Source organism: Myxocyprinus asiaticus, chromosome 11 (assembly GCF_019703515.2).
Source record: "Myxocyprinus asiaticus isolate MX2 ecotype Aquarium Trade chromosome 11, UBuf_Myxa_2, whole genome shotgun sequence".
NCBI lineage: Eukaryota > Metazoa > Chordata > Actinopteri > Cypriniformes > Catostomidae > Myxocyprinus > Myxocyprinus asiaticus.
Window position 1 is genome coordinate 9,080,457 of NC_059354.1, and position 22,172 is coordinate 9,102,628.

Below are 22,172 nucleotides of genomic sequence, written 5' to 3' on the forward strand. Positions count from 1 at the left end.
CACTCCAGTATTTTATTTTGCTTCATGAAAGCCTGTTTTCCAAATGGCTGTGTTGATAAATTTTGTTGGATTACAATGCAGTGTTTTCTGCTGAGTTCAGTGTGTGCCACATGGCAAAAATATGCTGAATCTCTACTTTCTGTGGTGCATCTGGGACACTCCTGGGATGTAGTGCCCAGTGTGGTTGCTGTAACCTGTTAAATGAGTATGTGGCACAGACGCAGTGTGTGTGAAACAGACCTAACACCATCTCTGATCATAAGCACAAAAATGATAGAATACAACAACCAAATCAGCTAATATTATCAGAGATACATGTATATATAACCATCTGACTGACTGGCCAATGGAAAACTTTCATGGCCATACTGTAACTGACTATATATGGAACTGATTAGCATCTCATTTTGCTTTCCTGTCATTTCCTTTTATTGATGGTTGTAATTCTTGTGTGTAAAGCACCACTGGGCTGAATCTGTTCAATCCATGTTGGTCATTAAAAGTGCCTGGATGTGATGAAACTAAATTATTATATATGGCAAAACAACACTATAGTTAATGAGGGCACAATATGTGCTACTACTATCTGTATTCTTGCATGTCCTTGTTTGGCCATGTGGAAACATAGCTTGAGATAATAATGATGATACTTTGTGCAACACCTAATATCCACTTATTATCCTGTGTCATTTTGTTATGTAATGCATAAAAATGAATTATTAGTGTTATTCCATGTCAAATCAACTACATTTTAGAAACATACCCTTCTGAAATTCTGAATTTTGTTAAAACTTTTTCTAAAAAAAATAAATAAATAAACAGAAAGGATGATTAAAGCCAAAATATGAAATGCCATGGATCAATATTTAGTAATCCTTTTCTTTGTTGATGGGGGTCAAAATGACAATCTTTGCCTGTGACTTTGGAGCAAAACTACAGATAAAAAAAAAAATAAAATAAAATTAAAAAAAACATTAGAAAAGTGTCAGCATCATCATTTTACTTTTACACAGAGATAGGCAAGTCTACTATTAAAAGCATTTAACATTAGCACCACTTGTTGCATTATATGCCAAAGGTGAGAAACATAGTTTCAAGATCAAGTCAGTTTTTACTTCACCCTGCCCAATAAGTGGCGATAAGCAAATCACCAAAAACAAAAGAAAAAGGACTTAAATACTGAACTGTTTCTCACCCACACCCATCATATTGCTTCAGAAGACATGGATTTAACCACTGGAATCTTATGGACTACTTTTATGACGCCTTTGTGCATTTTGTAGCTTCAGAATTTTGGAATGCATTCACTTGCATTGTATGGACTTACAGAGCTGAAACATTCTTCTAAAAAATCTTCATTTGTGTTCTGCAGAAGAAAGAAAGTCATACATACCTGGGATGGCATGGGGGTGAGTAAATGATGAGAGAATTTTAATTTTGGGGTGAACTGTTCCTTTAATATAAATAATTCTGGTTCAGAACAAATTTTCCTTTTTGTATCTTCATTTTAAGACTCTGTGGTATATGGTTTTGATCCCCCTCTACAAAATAATGGATTTCTCAGTAAATATTGATCCATGACATCATTTGTGTTTCTTTTACCAGTAAACAAATAATCAAAAACAAACATTTTAGAGATCCATTTATTTAATTAATGTAAAAGCAATAGAGACCTCTTTATCAAATTAACTGTAAAAGACATCTCTTGAGTTCATCATATTTATTTACAGATGAATATTGGAAATGATCTCAACTAGGATTAATGCACAACTTCAATACATTAAATGAAAATAAAAGTTAATGACACAAAAATAAAACAATCTGTGAAAGCATTATTTAACAAAATTATTTATTGCAAATATTATGATTAAACAATAAATAAAATACAACCAAACAAAGATTTGTCAAAACATTAATTGGGAAATGAGAGTTATTCTTAATACCTAAATCTGACAAACTTTAAAAATCAGTATCCAGAAGCATGCAGATTATTTTCAACAGGTCAGAGCTGCTCAAGAGGAAACATGTCTAATGCAGGTTAAAAAATCCAGAGGGTTTATTGTTAGTGAAGAACTGATATCTACAGTTTGTCAGGATTTCCACTAAAAGACCACACTGGTGCAATATGCCGTATTTGTCGTGCTGCCATTCCATTGAGGAAGAAGAGGAAGGTAGCCGTGAACTGGCACCAGAATGTGAGAGTGAAGCCAAAGAGTGTAGCAAATGTCCCCAACCAGAGTACAAAGGTTGCGATACCTCCCACAGCCATTACACCCGCCAGTAGCACAAGCCATGCCCCCAGAGTCCAGCATCGACTAGAGTTCCGCCCTTCACTCGCCTGTGACATCACAAGCAACTCCAGTCCAAATACGGCACTGACCACAGCCAGTGTAGTCACCAAACGACAAACTGCCAGCCCCATGCCTAAATCTTCCACTCCTGCTTCTTTCAGATGTCTCGTGCAGTTAAAGGAAGCTTTAAAGCCATGGTACCCCGACTCAGAACTCTGCTGCTTCTCTAGCGAACAAAAATACCACAGGCCAAACATGTGGTGGCCGGCTAGCAGCCAGTGACCATCACAAACAGCGACAGATGACAAAACAACAGACAGAGATGTGCACAGGATAATAAGACTGTGGCAAAATAAGTCTAGAAAAAGAGGAGTGGACTTCCCCTGTGGAACCGATCCCATCTAGAAACAGAGAGAGAAGTAAAATCAGATATCTGGAGCAAATCTATAGCAGCATGAAAGATGGGGTTGTAACCCCTTTCTTTTGGTCCCTCATGAATAATGACAGCAGATGGTCAAAGATAGAGTTCATTTTCTTTTGAGTTGACAGATCATTCTTGAGCTGCATCTGAATTTGCATACTTTAAGAGTATGTACTGGTTATACTTAAGAACTGACTTCGACCATTACTAAAGTTTGTTCTTTTGGTATGCAGGTGAGTAGCGAATACATTGAACATTCATCTGGTAATGTTGGCTTTGTACTGTGACCCATATGTATGCTGTAGCAGCAGGAACTGTGAAAATAATTTACTCTGGTGTTGTCAAACAAGTACAATTTAACCACAAAGTACAACATTCTTGGTATCTAGAGCACTTAAACTGTATTCAAATGAGTCCAACCCCAGAGAATAGATTTAAGAGAATAGATGATTTGACGTTGGTAATTTAGGTGTACCAAAAATAATATGTGTGTTTTACCATTACTGTGAGGTGAAAATGAGGATCCAATCTGCCAGTGTTACTCAGTCACCATCTGTAAGTTTCTTCAGAAAACTATGCGTTGTGCACTCATTTAGACTTTTCAGATCTAAAAGATTTAATTTGGATTATGAAAACTGGAACAGAAAATGCACAATGTCGTGTCACACAAACACTTTTTATGTTTCTAGTATTCTAGTTTTGATTAAACGAGTCTGATCTTTGATGAAAGATTACATTATTTTGGCCTATTTGGTCCCTTAAATGTTATGGGGGTCCGGGACCCCCCAAACCCCCCTCAATTCGAACACTGCACTTAAACTTGAAGAGCTCCCAACTTGTTTTTTTGCCATTTATTTAGTTTGAAATTCAGTGTTTTGAATTTGATGTCTTCTTAGCTCCCATGGCTTTTCAGCAATGCATCGTGATTCTTTCTGAATCGATTCTCAAAGGAATCAGAATCGATTCGGTGTTCAGTTTATACCACGGCAGTGCAGTGGCGAGCGCCAGAGACATATATAGAAACAAAGACAGGCATTAAGCGCATACATTAAAGTCAAGTGCACAAACACAACTGTTTGCAGACTATCAAACACATGACCATTTGTGCCAGAATGAAACTATGATCCCAAAATTCTTTCACAAACCCACGCTTATAGCAACAGGAGAGTTTATTCATGATAACATACCAACAAACAACATGAAATAATTTTTACCAGGGGTGGCAAAGGGGTGGCAAGAGTCGAGTAAGGGGTGGCATCCAGTAATTGCGTCTAAACTTGTTATGAACCATGCGCGACACGGACGGGTTAAGCCATTGCGCATCGTTTCCAGGATGCGAGCGGGGTCCGAGCTGGGGTGGCAAGTGGGGTGGCAAAGCTTATTTTTAAGGTGCCACCCTTCTTGCCCAGCCCCTGCATTAAAGACGAGCTTGCGCCCATTACTGCACTGATTTGCACAGAATGGGGAAAACACAGCTGAAAATAATTATGAGGCAGCAGTTCGTGAGACATGGGTGATGTTTCATTTCATTCTTTTTTCTTTTTTTTATCTTTGCTGATGCCTTTCTCTACTCTTGCATGCTCTCCATTTCATTGGCTTTTGCTTTTTGCCGGTCACTTGCTTGTCAGGACAATGCGCACACCTGATGATAAAGGCTTGAAATTCATCGTAGTGATTGCGATTTTCTACTCGCAGAGAAAACAGATGGAACAGTGCATACGAGATGCTTGATAAATATCTGAAGCAACAACCATGCTATTTAAACTGCTTTACATTCACCTGTGCAGGTGAGGAGAGGAGAACCTGACAGCTGCACACTCATAGAAGCAGATATACAGTATCTTTCATTCTGGACCAGCAACTTCCAGTTGTGGTTAAAAATAAAAATTAATAGGCATGGCATAGTATTTAATTATTATTTAAAATTAATCTATTAAATGATTAGCGTTGTTAATCATTTAGTAGTGTTTAATTATATATAATAATATGTTTAATTTATATAGCACCTTTCCAGAGCTCAAGGACACTTTACAATAGTAACACAATAATATACAAACAAAGAACAGTCACGAAAACACAGTTCAAATAGCACAGTCATTGAGAGTGAATACATAACACATTAAGCTAAATAACACTGAGAAAACAAAAAAGTTTTAAGTTGAGAGTTAAACTCAGATATAGAAAAGATGCTGAGAAGAGTCAGGGGGAGTGAATTCCATATATTGGGTGCTACTACGCTGAATGTCCTGCCACCCATAGTAGAGAGGCAAGATCTAGGGACAGAAAGGAGTCCGGACCTAAGCGAGCGGATCAGGTTGTAGGGGAGAAGCAATTCACTAAGATAGTGAGGTGCCAGACCATGAAGTGATTTAAATGTAAGCAGGATTAGTTTATATTTGATGTGAAACAAAACTGGTAACCAGTGAAGTTCAAACAGGAATGGAGTAATATGAGCTGAGCACTTAGTATGTGTAAGAATTCTAGCAGCAGAATTGTGAATATATTGCAACTTAGCAATAGAGTTAGCAGGTAAACCAGTGAAGACGGCACTGCAATAGTCAAGATGTGAGAATATAAATGCATGAACCAGTGTTTCGGCATCTTTGAGACTGATAAAGGGACGAAGGCCAACAATGTGGCAAAGGTAAAAGAAGACAATTTTAAATACAGATTTAATATGAGCTTCAAAAGTGAGGGAGGGATCAAAGATGATACCTACATTTTTTTCAGTATTGGATGGTTTAATGAAAGTGCCATCAATATCACAACCAAAGTCATAAGAAATGTTTTTTTGTAAGTGTTGGTGTTCCAATAATAATTATCTCAGTTTTATTCATTGTGAGGGAAGGAGGTCACTGGGACAGGAATTTTCAGGTCTCAGGTGAGCTTTTAAACTTAGGTGTAACACAGTCACAACTGGCGCAGTAACTTCTTCAGCTTCACAAACTCTTTAGCGTCACAGGCTCCTAGTCACAGCCTCTTAATCATCACAAAGTCTTTATCACAACTCTTTAGCTTCACCGTGAGACTCTTGTGCCAGACTCTCTCTCTCTCTTCTGGCGGTGGTGTGGCTGTTTATATGCCGCTCTCCCCAAGCTCACTGGAATTAGATACAGGTGTTAGACATAATTTAGCTCAGGTGTAAGCGCCCTTAACTCTTTCTCTCTCTCCGGATGGGCGCTCGACCATGCCCCTGCTGCCATATACCCCCACCGTCCGACTCAGGCCGGGGAGCCATCCGGCCTGTCTACCACTCCACTCCACTCCACTCCACTCCAACCCCCGCCCCCCCCACCCACCACCATTTCTGGAAAGGAAGTCGGCGATAGCCATCTGCTCCCCCGGTCTGTGGACCATCTTGAATTGTATCCTTCATGCGGTGGAGCCATTGAAGTGGGGCATGGTCCAAGCAGAGGGTGAAGGCCCACCCCAGCAGGTAGTAGCGGAGGGTGAGGACACTCCTTCTCCGCAGTGCTGTACTTGGTCTCCCCCAAGGAGAGCTTGCGGCTGATGTACTGCACCAGGCGCTCCTCCCCCTCCACCACCTGCGAGAGTATGGCCCCCAGTCCTCTGTCTGAAGCGTCCGTCTGTAATAGGAAAGGGAGAGCGAAATTAGGTGCATGCAAAAGCGGCCCCCTGCAAAGTGCAGCTTTAATTTGCGTGAACACCTGTTGGAACTGCTCCGTTCACTGGACCGGGTCTGGAGCCCCCTTTTTAGTGAGATCAGTCAGTGGGCTGGTGACGTCCGAATAATTAGGTACAAACCTCCTGTAATAGCCAGCCAGCCCCAGGAACTGTCTCACCCCCTTTTTGGTCTTGGGTCGTGGGCAGGTCGCAATCACCGCAGTCTTGTCAATTTGGGGACACACCTGCCCATGACCCAAGTGGAACTCCAGATACCATACCTCCACCCACCCAATCATGCATTTCTTGGGGTTTGCTGTGAGTCCCGCCTGCCACAGCGATCTCAGGACCGCCCTCAGATGCTGCATGTGCCACTTACGAATCATGTTCTTAAAGGTTTTATTAAAACGCTCCACCATGCCGTCTGTCTGTGGGTGGTAGACACTGGTGCGTATCACCTTAATGCTCAATAATTCATAAAGCTCATGTAGTGCCGGTGACATAAAAGTTGTGCCCTGGTCGGTGAGGATTTCTTTCGGAATCCCCACCCGGGAGATTATTTTGAAAAGTGCCTCCGCCACACTGCATGCTGAGATGCTGCGCAAAGTCACTGCTTCCGGATATCGCGTTGCATAATCCACTAGGACTAATACAAAGCGATGTCCACGTGCTGACCGCTCTAATGGCCAGATGAGGTCCATGCCAATTCTCTCGAAGGGGACCTCGATCAATGTAAGGGGGCACAATGGGGTGGCTGGTAGATTCACCAGCTGACATTCACGGCACGCCACACACCACCTGCGGACATCGGCGCCAATGCCCGGCCAATAAAAACAGGCTATTAAGCAGTTCAGTGTCTTTTTTCCCCTAGGTGTCCCGCCATCGCATTACAGTGAGCCACCTGGAATAGCATTTCCCGGTGGCTCCGCGGTATTAAGAGCTGGGTTGTATCTTCTTTTGTTTGAGTGTCCTACGTCACTCTATACAACCTCTCATTTATAATCGTAAAATAGGGATATGAAAGTGTGACAGTTGGCCGGAGTGGTTGACCATCAATTACTCTCACTTGGCCGAAGGCGTGCTTGAGGGTCTCATCTCGTGACTGCTCCAGAGGGAAATCCCATTCGGGAAATCCCCTGAGGATGGGAGGGGAAGCAGCCTCTCTCCCCCTCATGTCATCTTGACGTGGAGCTGACGAAGATGGCCCTGGCTCCGCCTCCCCTGCCAGAGCATCGCACACTTCACATCTCCACACTTTCATGCAGGACCCATCTGCGCATATTCCCTTTAATACATTTCCGAATTCAGGCCAATTAGTCCCCAAAATCAGCGGATGAGTGAGGCGGGAACTAACCACGGCCTCCACTCTTTTTTTCCCTGAAATTTAATCACCAGGGTCACCATAGGATATTTGTGAATATCCCCATGCACACACCTCACCCTCACCGTTTTAGCGGTGTCCAAAGCCTCGCGTTGAACCAAGCATTGGTGGACCGTGGTTTGATTACAACCTGTGTCCACCAATGCTTGGCAAGTAACCCCCTTGATTCTTACCGGTATCTGGTATGCTCCGGCTCGGTCGGGGGCAGCCTGTGGTGTGTCGGGAATCCGGACCCCAGCTCCATCACCAGGCATTGATCCCCGAAGTGCCCTGGATCCCCACGACCCCAGCAGACCGGCCCAGACGCCACACCCACACCTGCGTCGGCGGGCACTTCCACCTGAGGGGGAGAGCAACGGGGCACTGTAGAGGTAGGGGGCAGTGTCCGCGGGGCAGGAATGGGCTCTGGGGAGAGAGCAGAGTGAGAGGGATGGGGGGAACACACAGAGGGAGGGGGTAGAGAAGGAGAGAAAGAGGAGGGCTCTTCTGCCCTCGGGTATGCCACCAAGTGGTCCTCCGCAAGCTGGACGCTGGGTGGTGGCACTGGAAACACTCTGCTGTCCCCTGCGCAGTCGATGAATCAGCTGTTCCAGTACCACCTTGTCAATCACTCCCCCGACGTCACAATTCAATTAATTAATTAATTAATTTAATTTTTAATTAATAATTAATTAATTAATTAATAATTAATTTTTAATTTAATTAATTTAATTTGAATTAATTCTTAATTTGGTTAATTCTCCGCCAGCAGCCATTTTGGAGCCAGCGTCTCGGAGCCGTTGGGAAAAGGCAAACGGGCGGTCGATCTTCCCCAGCATCAAGGTCCAGAAAAGTTGGCGATACTGTTCCAGGCTACAACCCACCCACTGCAGGATAGACTTTTTTAGGTCGTCATAGGCCAGGAGATTAGCCACTGGCAACTGTTGGGCCGCAAGCTGGGCTTCCCCGGACAGTAGTGGGAGGAGCCTGGCCGCCCACTGGTCACATGGTCAGCCCCACATCTCTACGGTCCTCTCAAATAAATCGAGGAAGGCCTCTGCATCATCCTCTGCGCCCATCTTCAGGAGTGTGGGGGAAGGCAGTTGGCTGCGGTGGTCCGGGGTCACGCTTACTCTCTCTCCTGGCTGAGGAGGCTCCGGATCGCGAGCCGGTCCTCTGCTTGAGCTCGCAGGATCTCGAAAAACCGTCGTTCCTGGTCTTGGCGTAGCTCAAGCAGGGATTGCTGGTTGGACTGATGTAGGCTGGCGAGGGACTGGAGGATCTTGGCCACCTGGGAGGACTCCATGGGGCGTAATTCGATTCCTGGGTTTCGGCAACAGTGTGAGGGAAGGAGGTCACTGAGACAGGAAGGTTCAAGTATCAGGTGAGCTTTTAATCACAAACTTAGGGGTAACACAGTCACAACTGGCACAGTAACTTCTTCAGCTTCACAAACTCTTTAGCGTCACAGGCTCCTAGTCACAGCCTCTTAATCATCACAAAGTCTTTATCACAACTCTTTAGCATCACAAACTCAGTAGTTTCACCGTGAGACTCTCGTGCCAGACTCTCTCTCTCTCTTCTGGCGGTGGTGTGGCTGTTTATATGCCGCTCTCCCCAAGTTCACTGGAATTAGAAACAGATATTAGATATAATTTAGCTCAGGTGTAAGCACCCTTACCGCTTTCTCTCTCCGGATGGGCGCTCGACCATGCCCCCGCTGCCACATCCATGTTCAATTTTAGGAAGTTGGAGTTTAGCCAATTTTTTATTTAATTTACACATGTTGATAGTGGACTGGAGTCTGGAGAGTGGGAGCAGATCTACAAGCTGTACATATTTGAATGTCATCAGCATAACAGTGGTAACTGAAACCATGGTGGTGAATGAGTTGACCAAAAGGCAATATATACATATATATAATGAATAGTAGAGGTCCAAGAACCGATCCCTGAGGGACACCTAATTTCAGGGAAACAGTAGGTGTTGATAATTTTGCATTGAAATGTAAAACTGCCTATCCGTGAGGTATGAAGAAAGCCAGGAGAGAGCAGCACCAGTGACACCAACATCTGAGAGGCGGGAGAGAAGTAATTCATGGCAAACAGTATCAAAAGCAGAACTGAGATCAAGTAATAGAAGAATGGAGAGAGAATTATAGTCACCAGTGAGTAGTAGGTCATTGACAACCCTTACAAGGGCGGTTTCAGTACGGTGAAGTGGGCAAAAGCCAGACTGAAAGGGGTCAAAAAGATAATTTTGAACAAGGAAAGATTGTAACTGGGAGGCAACATCTCTTTCCAGTATTTTTGAAATGAATGGTAAGTTAGAGATAGGGCGAAAATTAGAAAGAGCAGTAGTGTCCAAGTTAGGTTTTTTTAAGTACTGGAGTTACTGCCGCAGTTTTAAGTGGTACAGGGAGAGAAGCAGAAGCTACAGATCTGTTTATGAAATGTGAGATAGGTGCAGAGATGACAGAATGACAGAGATTGAGGAGGGATGCAGGAGCAGGATCAAGTCGGCAAGATGAAGAATTTGACTTCAGTATTAAGTCACTGATAGAGGAGGGGTTTGTAGGAGTAAAACTAGACAAATATTGACAAGAGTGGTCTGGCATAAAACTAAAATCTGAAGCCTCATCTATAAAGCACTGGCGGACAGCATTCGACTGTTACCTGGAAATAATTCAGGAAAGAACAACAAAGCTCATCAGATGGATGGACATCATGAGCTGGAGGTTGGGTGAGCTTATTTATCATGTCAAACAAAACCTTGGGTCTATTGCTTGCTTTATTGATATTTGTAGAGACATAGTTAGACCGTGCAGAGTTCAGAGCAATTTTGTATGCGTTGAGGTGTTCAATGAGAGCTAGATGTTGAACAGTAAGACCTGTTTTCCTATAAAGCCTCTCAAGCTGTCTACCAGTGACTTTTAAGGCCCGGATCGCAGGTGTATACCAGGGGGAAGTGTGGGAGGAGGGAACAGACCTAGTTTTAATAGGAACTTGCTCATGCAAAATTTCAGAAATAACAGAAAGTATCAATGAAGGACAGGAGACCAAGACATCAGAAATTGCAGAGGAAGCGATAGAAGCAGAAAATAATGTGACATCGACAGATTTAAGGTCACGATAGGATATCATTTGTTGTTGCATTTTTTCTGAGCAGGTAGACTAAAACTAAATTCAATAAGCTTATGATCAGAGATGCCAGTGTCAAAAGGAGACACTGAAGCAATATCAAACCCAAATGTACAGATTAAATCAAGAATATGACCATGAGTATGAGTATGAGTAGAAAAAGACACCTGTTGAGTCAAATTAAAACAGTCAAAAACAGACAATAGTTGAGATGAATTTGAGCAAACTGTATCCACATGAATATTAAAGTCACCAAGCAGGAGGACGCGAGATAACGAAGCACAGGCAAGAGTCAACAGTTCACTGAGTTCAGAAACAAAGTCAGATTGAGCCTTAGGAGGACGATATAGTAGAATAATTGTGAGAGGACAGTGAGAATCAGCCTTCAATACCATATATTCAAATGTATTTGTGTTGTGGAAATCAAGTTGGGCGAGTCGCAAATCATTTCGACAGATGACAGCAAGGCCACACCCCTTGCCATGTAGCTGCGGTCTGGACAGGTGTTTATATTAATTTGGTATAAGAAGGTTCAGCTGCAAATAATCATTGGGTACTTGCCAGGTTTAACGAGCAGTAGCATATCAAGGTTATAGTCAGTGATTATTTCATTGAGGTAAGAGGCTTTATCAGAGATGGAACAAAAATTCAGAAGAGCAAAGTGGTGACATGAAACATCAGGGTTGATCAAATTATGCTGCTGGTCATCGCTGTTAAGATATATCAACAATCGGCGTGTTCTGCAGCCAGTAGAAGGGAGCTTAAACTTAGGTGGAGCCATGTTGCTAGACCAGATGCATGGGATAGCAGCAGGCATTGATCAGTGAATGTTCAGGGATCTTCTGGATGAGCGGTGTATATATCGTGGATGATGTGTAATTCCAAGCGTCTGACAGTACTCATGTAGCAGAATCAAGGCGCAGATGGCAGTTTAAAGCCCTGAGTTGAGATGGTGAGTATCCAATTTCCATTTTGGTTTTGTCACCAAAAGTGAAGCAAAATAAAAGCAGAATGAGCACTAATGCCCAAGGCATATTTACGCTGATAGATATAATGTGGGCCACCAGCAATACCATGTTAGCCAGAGCCCCAACCATCACATCATCAATATACAGCTCACCAAAAGGAAGGCAACCCAACCAAACATAAACAGTAAACGATCAGCGCAACTGACACAGAGAGTGTTAACTCACCCATCAGCTGAGCCGAAAGAGGTGGCAGAACAAAGCGGGGAGAGAGCTCGAAGCAGGCCAATGGCCGAACAAGCATCAGGCAACACAAAACTGGAACATCAAAATATCAGGATCCAAGAGAGTCCAAAACAGAAAACGTTGGGGAATCAAAAAACGAAATAATCCAAATAAAGCACAAACAAAAACAGACAGAACAAACGATAGTCCAGGTGCGAAGTGGCAGCCAAACGCACACAGCGTTCTCGCCCTGGATGAGAACAGTCTTATAGAATTATATATAATTAAAGAAAGAAACAGAAAAATTGTGATACTCTTCTAAAATATAGAATTGTTTATTTAAATCTTGTGGATATTCCATGTTTTGTTCACAGCTCATACTGAATGTAAAAGGCCAGTTTATGTAATGTGACTCGTTCTGACTTTTGAAAACAGCTGTTAAATAAAAAGCTTAAAGAAAAATAGAAAGATAAAATTTTGAAGAAACTGAAAAAAGAAAGTGGAGGACAAGATGCAGTGTGATACATCGAGAATCTTTTTATAATCAAATCTTTACCCTTTGAATCGTAATCTATTCGAATGGTGAGAGGCCAGTGAAGATTCACACTTTTATTAAACATCATTACTAAATTAATCTTTGTGAAGTATGCACGTTATATCCTATAGTTGATGATGTTAAACCAAGATGTGTGGCAGAGAACATTTCATAACCACCAAAAGGAAAGCAATGTTTGTCAGATCTCCCTCTACACCAATGACTGCATCGCTAAGGACCAATCTGTCAAGCTCCTGAAGTTTGCAGATGACACCACTGTCATCGGCCTCATCCGAGATAACGATGAGTCTGCATACAGAAGGGAGGTTAAACAACTGGCGGTCTAATGCAGTCAAAACGACCTTGAGCTTAACATGCTCAAAATGGTGGAGATGATTGTGGACTTTAGGAGGAACACCCCAACACTGACCCCCCCTCACCATTCTAAACAGCACTGTGGCAGCAATGGAGTCATTCAGGTTCCTGGGCACTACCATCTCACAGGACCTGAAGTGGGAGACCCACATTGACTCCATTGTGAAAAATCAAAATCAAAATCAAGTCAAATCAAATCACTTTATTGTCACACAACCATATACACAAGTGCAATGGTGTGTGAAATTCTTGGGTGCAGTTCCGATCAACATAGCAGTCGTGACAGTGATGAGACATATACCAATTTACAATAACATCAAATTAACAACACAATTTAAACATCTGATATACACATAATTACACTCAAGAATATACAAATAATAACATACACTGTACAGTATACAATACGCACTATATAGATACACATTATTCAATAAAAATAAAAAATAAAAATATATAAAAAAGTATATATAGTATATATAGAATGTACAGTATTGTACTGTATTGACATTCAGGCTGTCGGTTGATAGTCAGTTGTTAGGAGAGAATATAATATAATAATAATATAATTTATGACAGTCTGGTGTGAGATATAAGAGTAAGGGTAATAAAGTGCAGTGCTGATGTATTTTGATCGTGGGAGATCAAGAGTTCAGAAGTCTGATTGCTTGGGGGAAGAAGCTGTCATGGAGTCGGCTGGTGCGGGTCCTGATGCTGCGATACCGCCTACCTGATGGTAGCAGTGAGAACAGCCCATGGCTCGGGTGGCTGGAGTCTCTGATGATCCTCCGAGCTTTTTTCACACACCGCCTTGTATATATTTCCTGGAGGGAGGGAAGCTCACCTCCGATGATGTGTCTGGCAGTTCGCACCACCCTTTGCAGTGCTTTGCGGTTGTGGGTGGTGCTATTGCTGTACCAGGCGGAGATGCAGCCAGTCAGGATGCTCTTTACAGTGCAGGTGTAGAACCGTGTGAGGATGTGGCGGTTCATTCCAAACTTCCTCAGCCGTCTCAGGAAGAAGAGGCGCTGATGAGCCTTCTTCACAACGACTTCAGTGTGGATGGACCATGTGAGTTCCTCAGTGATGTGGACACCCAGGAACTTGAAGCTGCTGACTCTCTCCACTGGTGCTCCATTGATGGTGATTGGACTGTGTTCTCTGTCTTTTCTTCTGAAGTCCACCACAAGCTCCTTTGTCTTACTGACATTGAGGGAGAGGTTGTGCTCCTGACACAAGTGTGTCAGAGTGTGCACCTCCTCTCTGTAGGCTGTTTCATCATTGTCAGTGATCAGACCTACCACCGTCGTGTCATCAGCAAACTTAATGTTGGCATTGGAGCTATGTGTTGCCACACAGTCATGTGTGTACAAGGAATACAGTAGTGGGCTGAGAACACAGCCCTGTGGGGCTCCAGTGTTGAGGGTCAGTGATGAGGAGATGTTGCTGCCTATTCTAACCACTTGGCGTCTGCTTGACAGGAAGTCCAGGATCCAGCTGCACAGCGAGCTGTTTAAGCCCAGAGCCTGGAGTTTCTCTTCAAGCTTGGAGGGCAATATGGTGTTTAATGCTGAGCTGTAGTCTACAAACAGCATTCTCACATAAGTGTTCTTTTTTTCCAGGTGGGAGAGAGCAGTGTGTAATGTAGATGCAATGGTATCATCAGTGGAGCGGTTGTTGCGGTAAGCAAACTGCAACGGGTCAAGAGAGAGAGGCAGCACAGGGCCCAGTACTTCCTTCACCAGCTGAGGAAATTCAACCTGCCACAGGCTCTGCTGATACAGTTCTACTCAGCAGTCACTGAGTCTGTCCTCTGCACTTCAATAACTGTCTGGTTTGGTTCAGCTACGAAATCAGATATCAGAAGACTACAAAGGACAGTTCAGACTGCTTAGAGGATTATTGGTTGACCCCTGCCCCCCCCCTGCCCCCCTTGTATGGTTGTACACTGGAAGCTTCTGTCACCAAGACAAATTCCTTGTCAATAACAAATTCCTTGTCCTTGCTTTATCTCAATAATTCCTTGTGTGGCAATAAAGCTCATTCTCATTCTCATTCTCATTCTGATTCTGATTCTGATCTCCTGCTCTGCCAACATCTAACAACCAGAGGTCATTGTCGCCTGAGTTTTAATTATCTGCCGTAGTTTCACTCACCTGTTCTACATTTACTTGATTACTACTGAGCCTATATAAACTCTCTCTGCTTGCCCTTTTATTGTGAAGTATTGTTTGTTGTAGATTGCAGTTCTGCATGTACTCTTATTCTTTACCATTGTGGTTTTTATTTTTCTGGGGGGTAACCTTTTGCATGTTTACTCGTTTTGTGCTCTTTGGATTATGTTTATTGGATTTGTTTGCCACATCTTTGGATACCCTTTGTTTTGATCATCGTGCCTGTTTATTGCATTTTGATTTTGGAATTGTGCTGTATTAAAGACTTTCTGCTCATGGATCTAAACCAACCTCCTTTGTCTCATTCGTCACAATGTTAAGGAAAATGACATCAAAATTTGAGATCAATCTAGTTAAAGGTTATAAAGTAAAATCTGACTTTCTGTTTGTAAATGATACATGTCATTTTTTGTGATTTGAAAGTGTATCAATAAATGTAGAAAGTAAATCCAAATAATTTGTAGAAATTTTCTGTAGAATTGTTTTTCCTCTGTCCACTTTGGGATAGGGTGATACTGGGGAAACTGGGACAGCATATCAAGTCAATTTAAAAAGGGGTTCTGAGTTTATGGTTAACTTTCAAAGCAATATTCATTATTAATTACTTTAGCACTGTAGTGCAGTGCATAATGTAGCATATTTACATGTACATACAAATGAAAATACAAATGAATGTAGCCTATTTTCCCCATTTTTGATTAACTGTTTTTTGTTGTGCTGTGTATGTATATAAATCTGTGTATATAAATCTGTGTAAATAAATCTCCTATGCAATGTTGCAAGCAAAATTATAATAGTCTTTACAAATGTTTTATAGTAATATTTAATGGATATTTTAAGGAGTATTAACGACTTTAATTTGTTCATATAACTTAAATCAACAAAGTTAACATAAGTTGATTTAACCAGTGTATAGTTTAAACTTTATGTAAGCCCATGTTGGAAATAAGGTAAATACTTAAAGTATACTGTATTTAAATACAGGTCCTGGACGCAACCATGCTGGTTACAGACTAAAAATATAGTGTTTTGTAAATGTAGGTTTGGTCATAAGATGGTCTTCAAGTTTTTCCTTCCTAGTATTTAGTATTTCTTAACTTCTTGCTTTTGACTAAGGTAAGAGCCATGCTAAGCTTTCCAAAAGGGTATAATGTCAGGTCATATGGTATTTGGATCATATTTAAAAGTGCAGAGAAAAGTAGAATTTGTAAAAGTATCCCACTTTACCCATATTCACCCTGTTTCCTATTAAATCTTTAAAATGTGTTTTTCTATTCTGCAAAATAGACAAACTCTCTCTTGTATTTTTTTATTTATGCATTTTTTAAATGTATTTTGTTGGTCAATGTGCTCAACTTGTGCAGTTATTGACAAGCCTCGAGTCAGTCGAGTCGATCGAACTATTACAAGAACATTACGTTTTTGCCCGTCATCCCAAGCAAACGAATCATTCCACTTACAAACATACACGTATTAAACATACACATAAATGAAACAATTAAAATACATTACCCTGATTTTTATGACGGTCATACTGAACTTGAGCAGCCGACAGAAGCACGACGGACGAGCTAAGGCACCGCCAGTCGAAAGTACAGTATCATTTTAGTTAATATTAACTGAAACAGATGAACAAAAGTAGCTGAATCCTTAATCCCGCCGTCTTGCTCTTAAGAAAGGCAGGTTACGGGCTATCCGAGTTAGTTATCCGGTCACGGAGGTAGGCTACTCGGGAACTATCAGATATTATGCGAGAAGACATCTGCAATACGGCGAGGAGCCATGACAAGACAATTTAAAATGTATCCCCCAAAACAGAGCCGGTGTTGTGCCGAATACTTGCACTGTGGGAATAAATGTTTAAGTATATTACAAAGTAAAATCATTAAATCCTTTAGCAATTTTAGGATCTACCTTTCCCCTTTGGTGAAAATGTGAGTATGCCATCCACAAACATACTGCCTCACTTATTTAACTTACCCTCATATATTCACTTCCATTGTCAGATTTGTCTGTGTGCCTTACTATCTACAACATATGTAAACATATAAATGTTACTTATTCTCTTATGTATCTCGTTGTACATACCCAAGTTGTATTAATGTAGTTTAGTATGTTTATTGACATTTTATGTTTAAACCATAATGATACGGATTAATTAATATACATTTTTTATGACGTTCATATTTAGGTCCAATGATAATAGTTAGTCAGTATTACATATAAAATGACTAGAATGACACCATAACCTACATGAATAGCATGTCAATGCAGTTCAACACTACTTTGTTTTATCTGTGAAAGGAGTGAAATTCCTTGAATGCTTGTCCCAACAAAGTGCAGTCCTCTTACACATCATATATACATATTACACTATTTAGCATAAATGTACACATTTGACATACAGGTGCATTTCAATAAATTAGAATGTCGTGGAAAAGTTCATTTATTTCAGTAATTCAACAAATTGTGAAACTCGTGTATTAAATAAATTCAATGCACACAGACTGAAGTAGTTTAAGTCTTTTGTTCTTTTAATTGTGATGATTTTGGCTCACATTTAACAAAAACCCACCAATTCACTATCTCAAAATTAGAATACATCATAAGACCAATAAAAAAAAACATTTTTAGTGAATTGTTGGCCTTCTGGAAAGTATGTTCATTTACTGTATATGTACTCAATACCTGGTAGGGGCTCCTTTTGCTTTAATTACTGCCTCAATTCGGCGTGGCATGGAGGTGATCAGTTTGTGGCACTGCTGAGGTGGTATGGAAGCCCAGGTTTCTTTGACAGTGGCCTTCAGCTCATCTGCATTTTTTGGTCTCTTGTTTCTCATTTTCCTCTTGACAATACCCCATAGATTCTCTATGGGGTTCAGGTCTGGTGAGTTTGCTGGCCAGTCAAGCACACCAACACCATGGTCATTTAACCAACTTTTGGTGCTTTTGGCAGTGTGGGCAGGTGCCAAATCCTGCTGGAAAATGAAATCAGCATCTTTAAAAAGCTGGTCAGCAGAAGGAAGCATGAAGTGCTCCAAAATATCTTGGTAAACAGGTGCAGTGACTTTGGTTTTCAAAAAACACAATGGACCAACACCAGCAGATGACATTGCACCCCAAATCATCACAGACTGTGGAAACTTAACACTGGACTTCAAGCAACTTGGGCTATGAGCTTCTCCACCCTTCCTCCAGACTCTAGGACCTTGGTTTCCAAATGAAATACAAAACTTGCTCTCATCTGAAAAGAGGACTTTGGACCACTGGGCAACAGTCCAGTTCTTCTCCTTAGCCCAGGTAAGACGCCTCTGACATTGTCTGTGGTTCAGGAGTGGCTTAACAAGAGGAATACGACAACTGTAGCCAAATTCCTTGACATGTCTGTGTGTGGTGGATCTTGATGCCTTGACCCCAGCCTCAGTCCATTCCTTGTGAAGTTCACCCAAATTCTTGAATCGATTTTGCTTGACAATCCTCATAAGGCTGCCGTTCTCTCGGTTGGTTATGCATCTTTTTCTTCCACACTTTTTCCTTCCACTCAACTTTCTGTTAACATGCTTGGATACAGCACTCTGTGAACAGCCAGCTTCTTTGGTAATGAATGTTTGTGGCTTACCCTCCTTGTGAAGGGTGTCAATGATTGTCTTCTGGACAACTGTCAGATCAGCAGCCTTCCCCATGATTGTGTAGCCTAGTGAACCAAACTGAGAGACCATTTTGAAGGCTCAGGAAACCTTTGCAGGTGTTTTGAGTTGATTAGCTGATTGGCATGTCACCATATTCAAATTTTTTGAGATAGTGAATTGGTGGGTTTTTGTTAAATGTGAGCCAAAATCATCACAATTAAAGACTTACTACTTCAGTCTGTGTGCATTACATTTATTTAATACACGAGTTTCACAATTTGAGTTGAATTACTGAAATAAATGAACTTTTCCACAACATTCTAATTTATTGAGATGCACCTGTATACTTATAACAATGCACATTACACACACAGATTATCCACAACTGTAACGCTGTAGCGACATATGGTGTACTTCTACACATCCAACATCACAAACACTGAGTCAACTGGACATTTAAGTTCAGTTACATGGAAATGTAAAACACATTTAGTTTGGCAAAAGACCAAATCAAAGAGAAGTGCACAAATTGTCCTCTAATGCTTGCACTGTCGAAACCTCTGCTCAGTTTCAGAATAACAAGCGTAGGCTACATCTCTGCTTCCGTTGTTACTTTATCCAAATTAATATACTTAATGCTTTTTAATTCACACTTTCATGCATTTAATTAACAAATTCCTACTTTGCCTTGGCGTTAATTGTGTGGAAAAGATTGATTATAAACGGCTTTGTAGACGGAAGAGTTCTAAACTCGCTTGTCATGCGCGTGCGCGCGAGGGGCAGTCAGATTCTGGCAGAGATTCCAATTTCGGCACAGCACCGGCCCAAGGCATAAGCGAACTGAGGGGCTGCCCCTTGGTCACCAGGGGGCCCCCAAGAGCACATGAAATGACAGCCTGATTTTTATATCCCTCTGGTGCAGAGAAAAGTAAAAAGAAGAAAACCGAAGATAAGCAAGATAAAGATACACTATATTGCCAAAAGTATTCGCTCATCTGCCTTTAGACGCATATGAACTTAAGTGACATCCCATTCTTAATCCATAGGGTTTAATATGACATCGGCCCACCCTTTGCAGCTATAACAGCTTCAACTCTTCTGGGAAGGCTTTCCACAAGGTTTAGGAGTGTGTTTATGGGAATTTTTGACCATTCTTCCAGAAGCGCATTTGTGAGGTAAGACACTGATGTTGGACGAGAAGGCCTGGCTCGCAGTCTTCGCTCTAATTCATCCCAAAGGTGCTCTATTGGGTTGAGGTCAGGACAAGTCATGTTGGAACAGGAAGGGGCCATCCCCAAACTGTTCCCACAAAGTTGGGAGCATGGAATTGTCCAAAATCTCTTGGTATGCTGAAGCATTCAGAGTTCCTTTCACTGGAACTAAGGGGCCAAGCCCAGCTCCTGAAAAACAACCCCACACCATAATCCCCCCTCCACCAAACTTCACAGTTGGCACAATGCAGTCAGACAAGTACTGTTCTCCTGGCAACCGCCAAACCCAGACTCGTCCATCAGATTGCCAGATGGAGAAGCGTGATTCGTCACTCCAGAGAACGCGTCTCCACTGCTCTAGAGTCCAGTGGCGGCGTGCTTTACACCACTGCATCCGACGCTTTGCATTGCACTTGGTGATGTATGGCTTGGATGCAGCTGCTCGGCCATGGAAACCCATTCCATGAAGCTTTCTACGCACTGTTCTTGAGCTAATCTGAAGGCCACATGAACTTTGGAGGTCTGTAGCGATTGACTCTGCAGAAAGTTGACGACGACCCCACTCTGTCATTTTACGTGGCCTACCACTTCGTGGCTGAGTTGCTGTCATTCCCAATCGCTTCCACTTTGTTATAATACCACTGACAGTTGACTGTGGAATATTTAGTAGCAAGGAAATTTCACGACTGGACTTGTTGCACAGGTGGCATCCTATCACAGTACCACGCTGGAATTCACTGAGCTCCTGAGAGCAGCCCATTCTTTCACAAATGTTTGTAGAAGCAGTCTGCATGCCTAGGTGCTTCATTTTATACACCTGTGGCCATGGAAGTGATTGGAACACCTGAATTCAATTATTTGGATGGGTGAGCGAATACTTTTGGCAATATAGTGTATGTTAAGTAGCTAGGCTATGTTGCGAGCTAACGTTAGCTGGCTAGTTAGTTAACATAGCCTAGGTAGCATATCGTCTTGTTTTAGGAAAGTTCACATTTATCATCCGTAAATAGCCTTGACAGTTGAATATATTATAATACAACATATTACTTAGCTAGTTTTAGATTAAAGTATTTGTCTTCTGTGTAAAAATAACTTGTTCCTGGGTATATATTTGTAATAAAAATAAGCTTCTGTTCCATAAACTTGGTACCGATAAAAGCTTAACATTATTTACATTAGCCAACCATTTTGGGGTGGAACATTTTGAAAGTGGAATATTGAGGTAGTTTGTCTAAATTAAAGTGTTTATTTTTGGAATTAGTATCATTTTTTCCTAACCTTTTGCACATCTGTACATAGTTATATTCTTGAACCATTGTTGTTATCTTGTTACAGGTTCCTATGTTCATTTTATGTCATTATATAAGTATCTGTTTAATTTATTTAATATTGTCTGTTTTGTACATTTACATTTATTTTTTATATAAGAAGATACTGTTTATCTTAAGTTATTTTATTTGTAGTTGAATGTTCTGCACTTTTGCATGTTGCTATTTTATTTTATTTTTTTTAACCAAAAGCAATTAAAGTGGTTAACTTGTTTACAGTAAATGCACTGTCTGCTGGTTTATTTTGCTACTTTTCAGTACACGACATTAAGTATGCCACTTAGTACTGTAAGGCTTTGGATATTAAAGTGCAAATTAACGCCTGACCGCTCTTGTGGGTTTGCTACTGTTACAATTAAAAACCGTAGAAGGGTAAAAACATGCCAGGCAGACATTGGTATGATGTAAGCAACACAGCTACAACTAATAAAATTGATAATGGGTGTGTTAGATTTATAGTTTGCGAATAATCAAGCACTGACAACAGTCAATCGTATTGGTGGCACCAAGGGGCCCCCAAATCAAATTCTGCTTAGGGCCCCATAAAGGCTTGGGCCAGCCCTGCCTCAAAACTATTTTAAACTTAAAAAATACTATTTAGTTGTTTATAACTCATGCACTATGAATCCATTCCCTTGATAGCCTACTGGTAACAGACTGCACTGCAAACAAACTGCAATTAAATGTCAATTATAGCTGATTAAACTATGGTTACTAGAATTATTTTCTACTAAATAGATACTTACATTTTAATTGTTATTGGCAACAAATTTGTTTGCCTGCTGGTTGTATTTATCTAGTCAAAATGGCAAGTTACTTGTCTTAATAATGTTCGTTACTAGATTAATAATGTTAGTAAAAAGCACAATAGTAACCAAAATAGGTAGCCTATTG

At 41.3% G+C, this 22,172-nt stretch overlaps 1 protein-coding gene across 2 annotated transcripts; it reads right to left on the reverse strand.

Annotated features, from left to right (window-relative positions):
• Window positions 1-1,832: 1,832 nt before the first annotated feature.
• On the reverse strand, window positions 1,833-16,697 carry tmem37 (transmembrane protein 37). Of its 2 annotated transcripts, XM_051709846.1 has the most exons (3): window positions 16,623-16,690; window positions 7,891-9,322; window positions 1,833-5,812 (listed from the first exon to the last, which is right to left on the reverse strand). In XM_051709846.1, exon 3 carries the CDS (start codon window positions 2,690-2,692, stop codon window positions 2,081-2,083), a length of 612 nt encoding a protein of 203 aa, XP_051565806.1. In that variant the 5' UTR covers window positions 2,693-5,812; window positions 7,891-9,322; window positions 16,623-16,690; the 3' UTR covers window positions 1,833-2,080. The 2 variants fall into 2 exon arrangements, with proteins under 2 accessions (XP_051565806.1, XP_051565805.1); XM_051709845.1 differs by lacking the exon at window positions 7,891-9,322 and having other exon boundaries at window positions 1,833-2,692; window positions 16,623-16,697.
• Window positions 16,698-22,172: the final 5,475 nt, after the last annotated feature.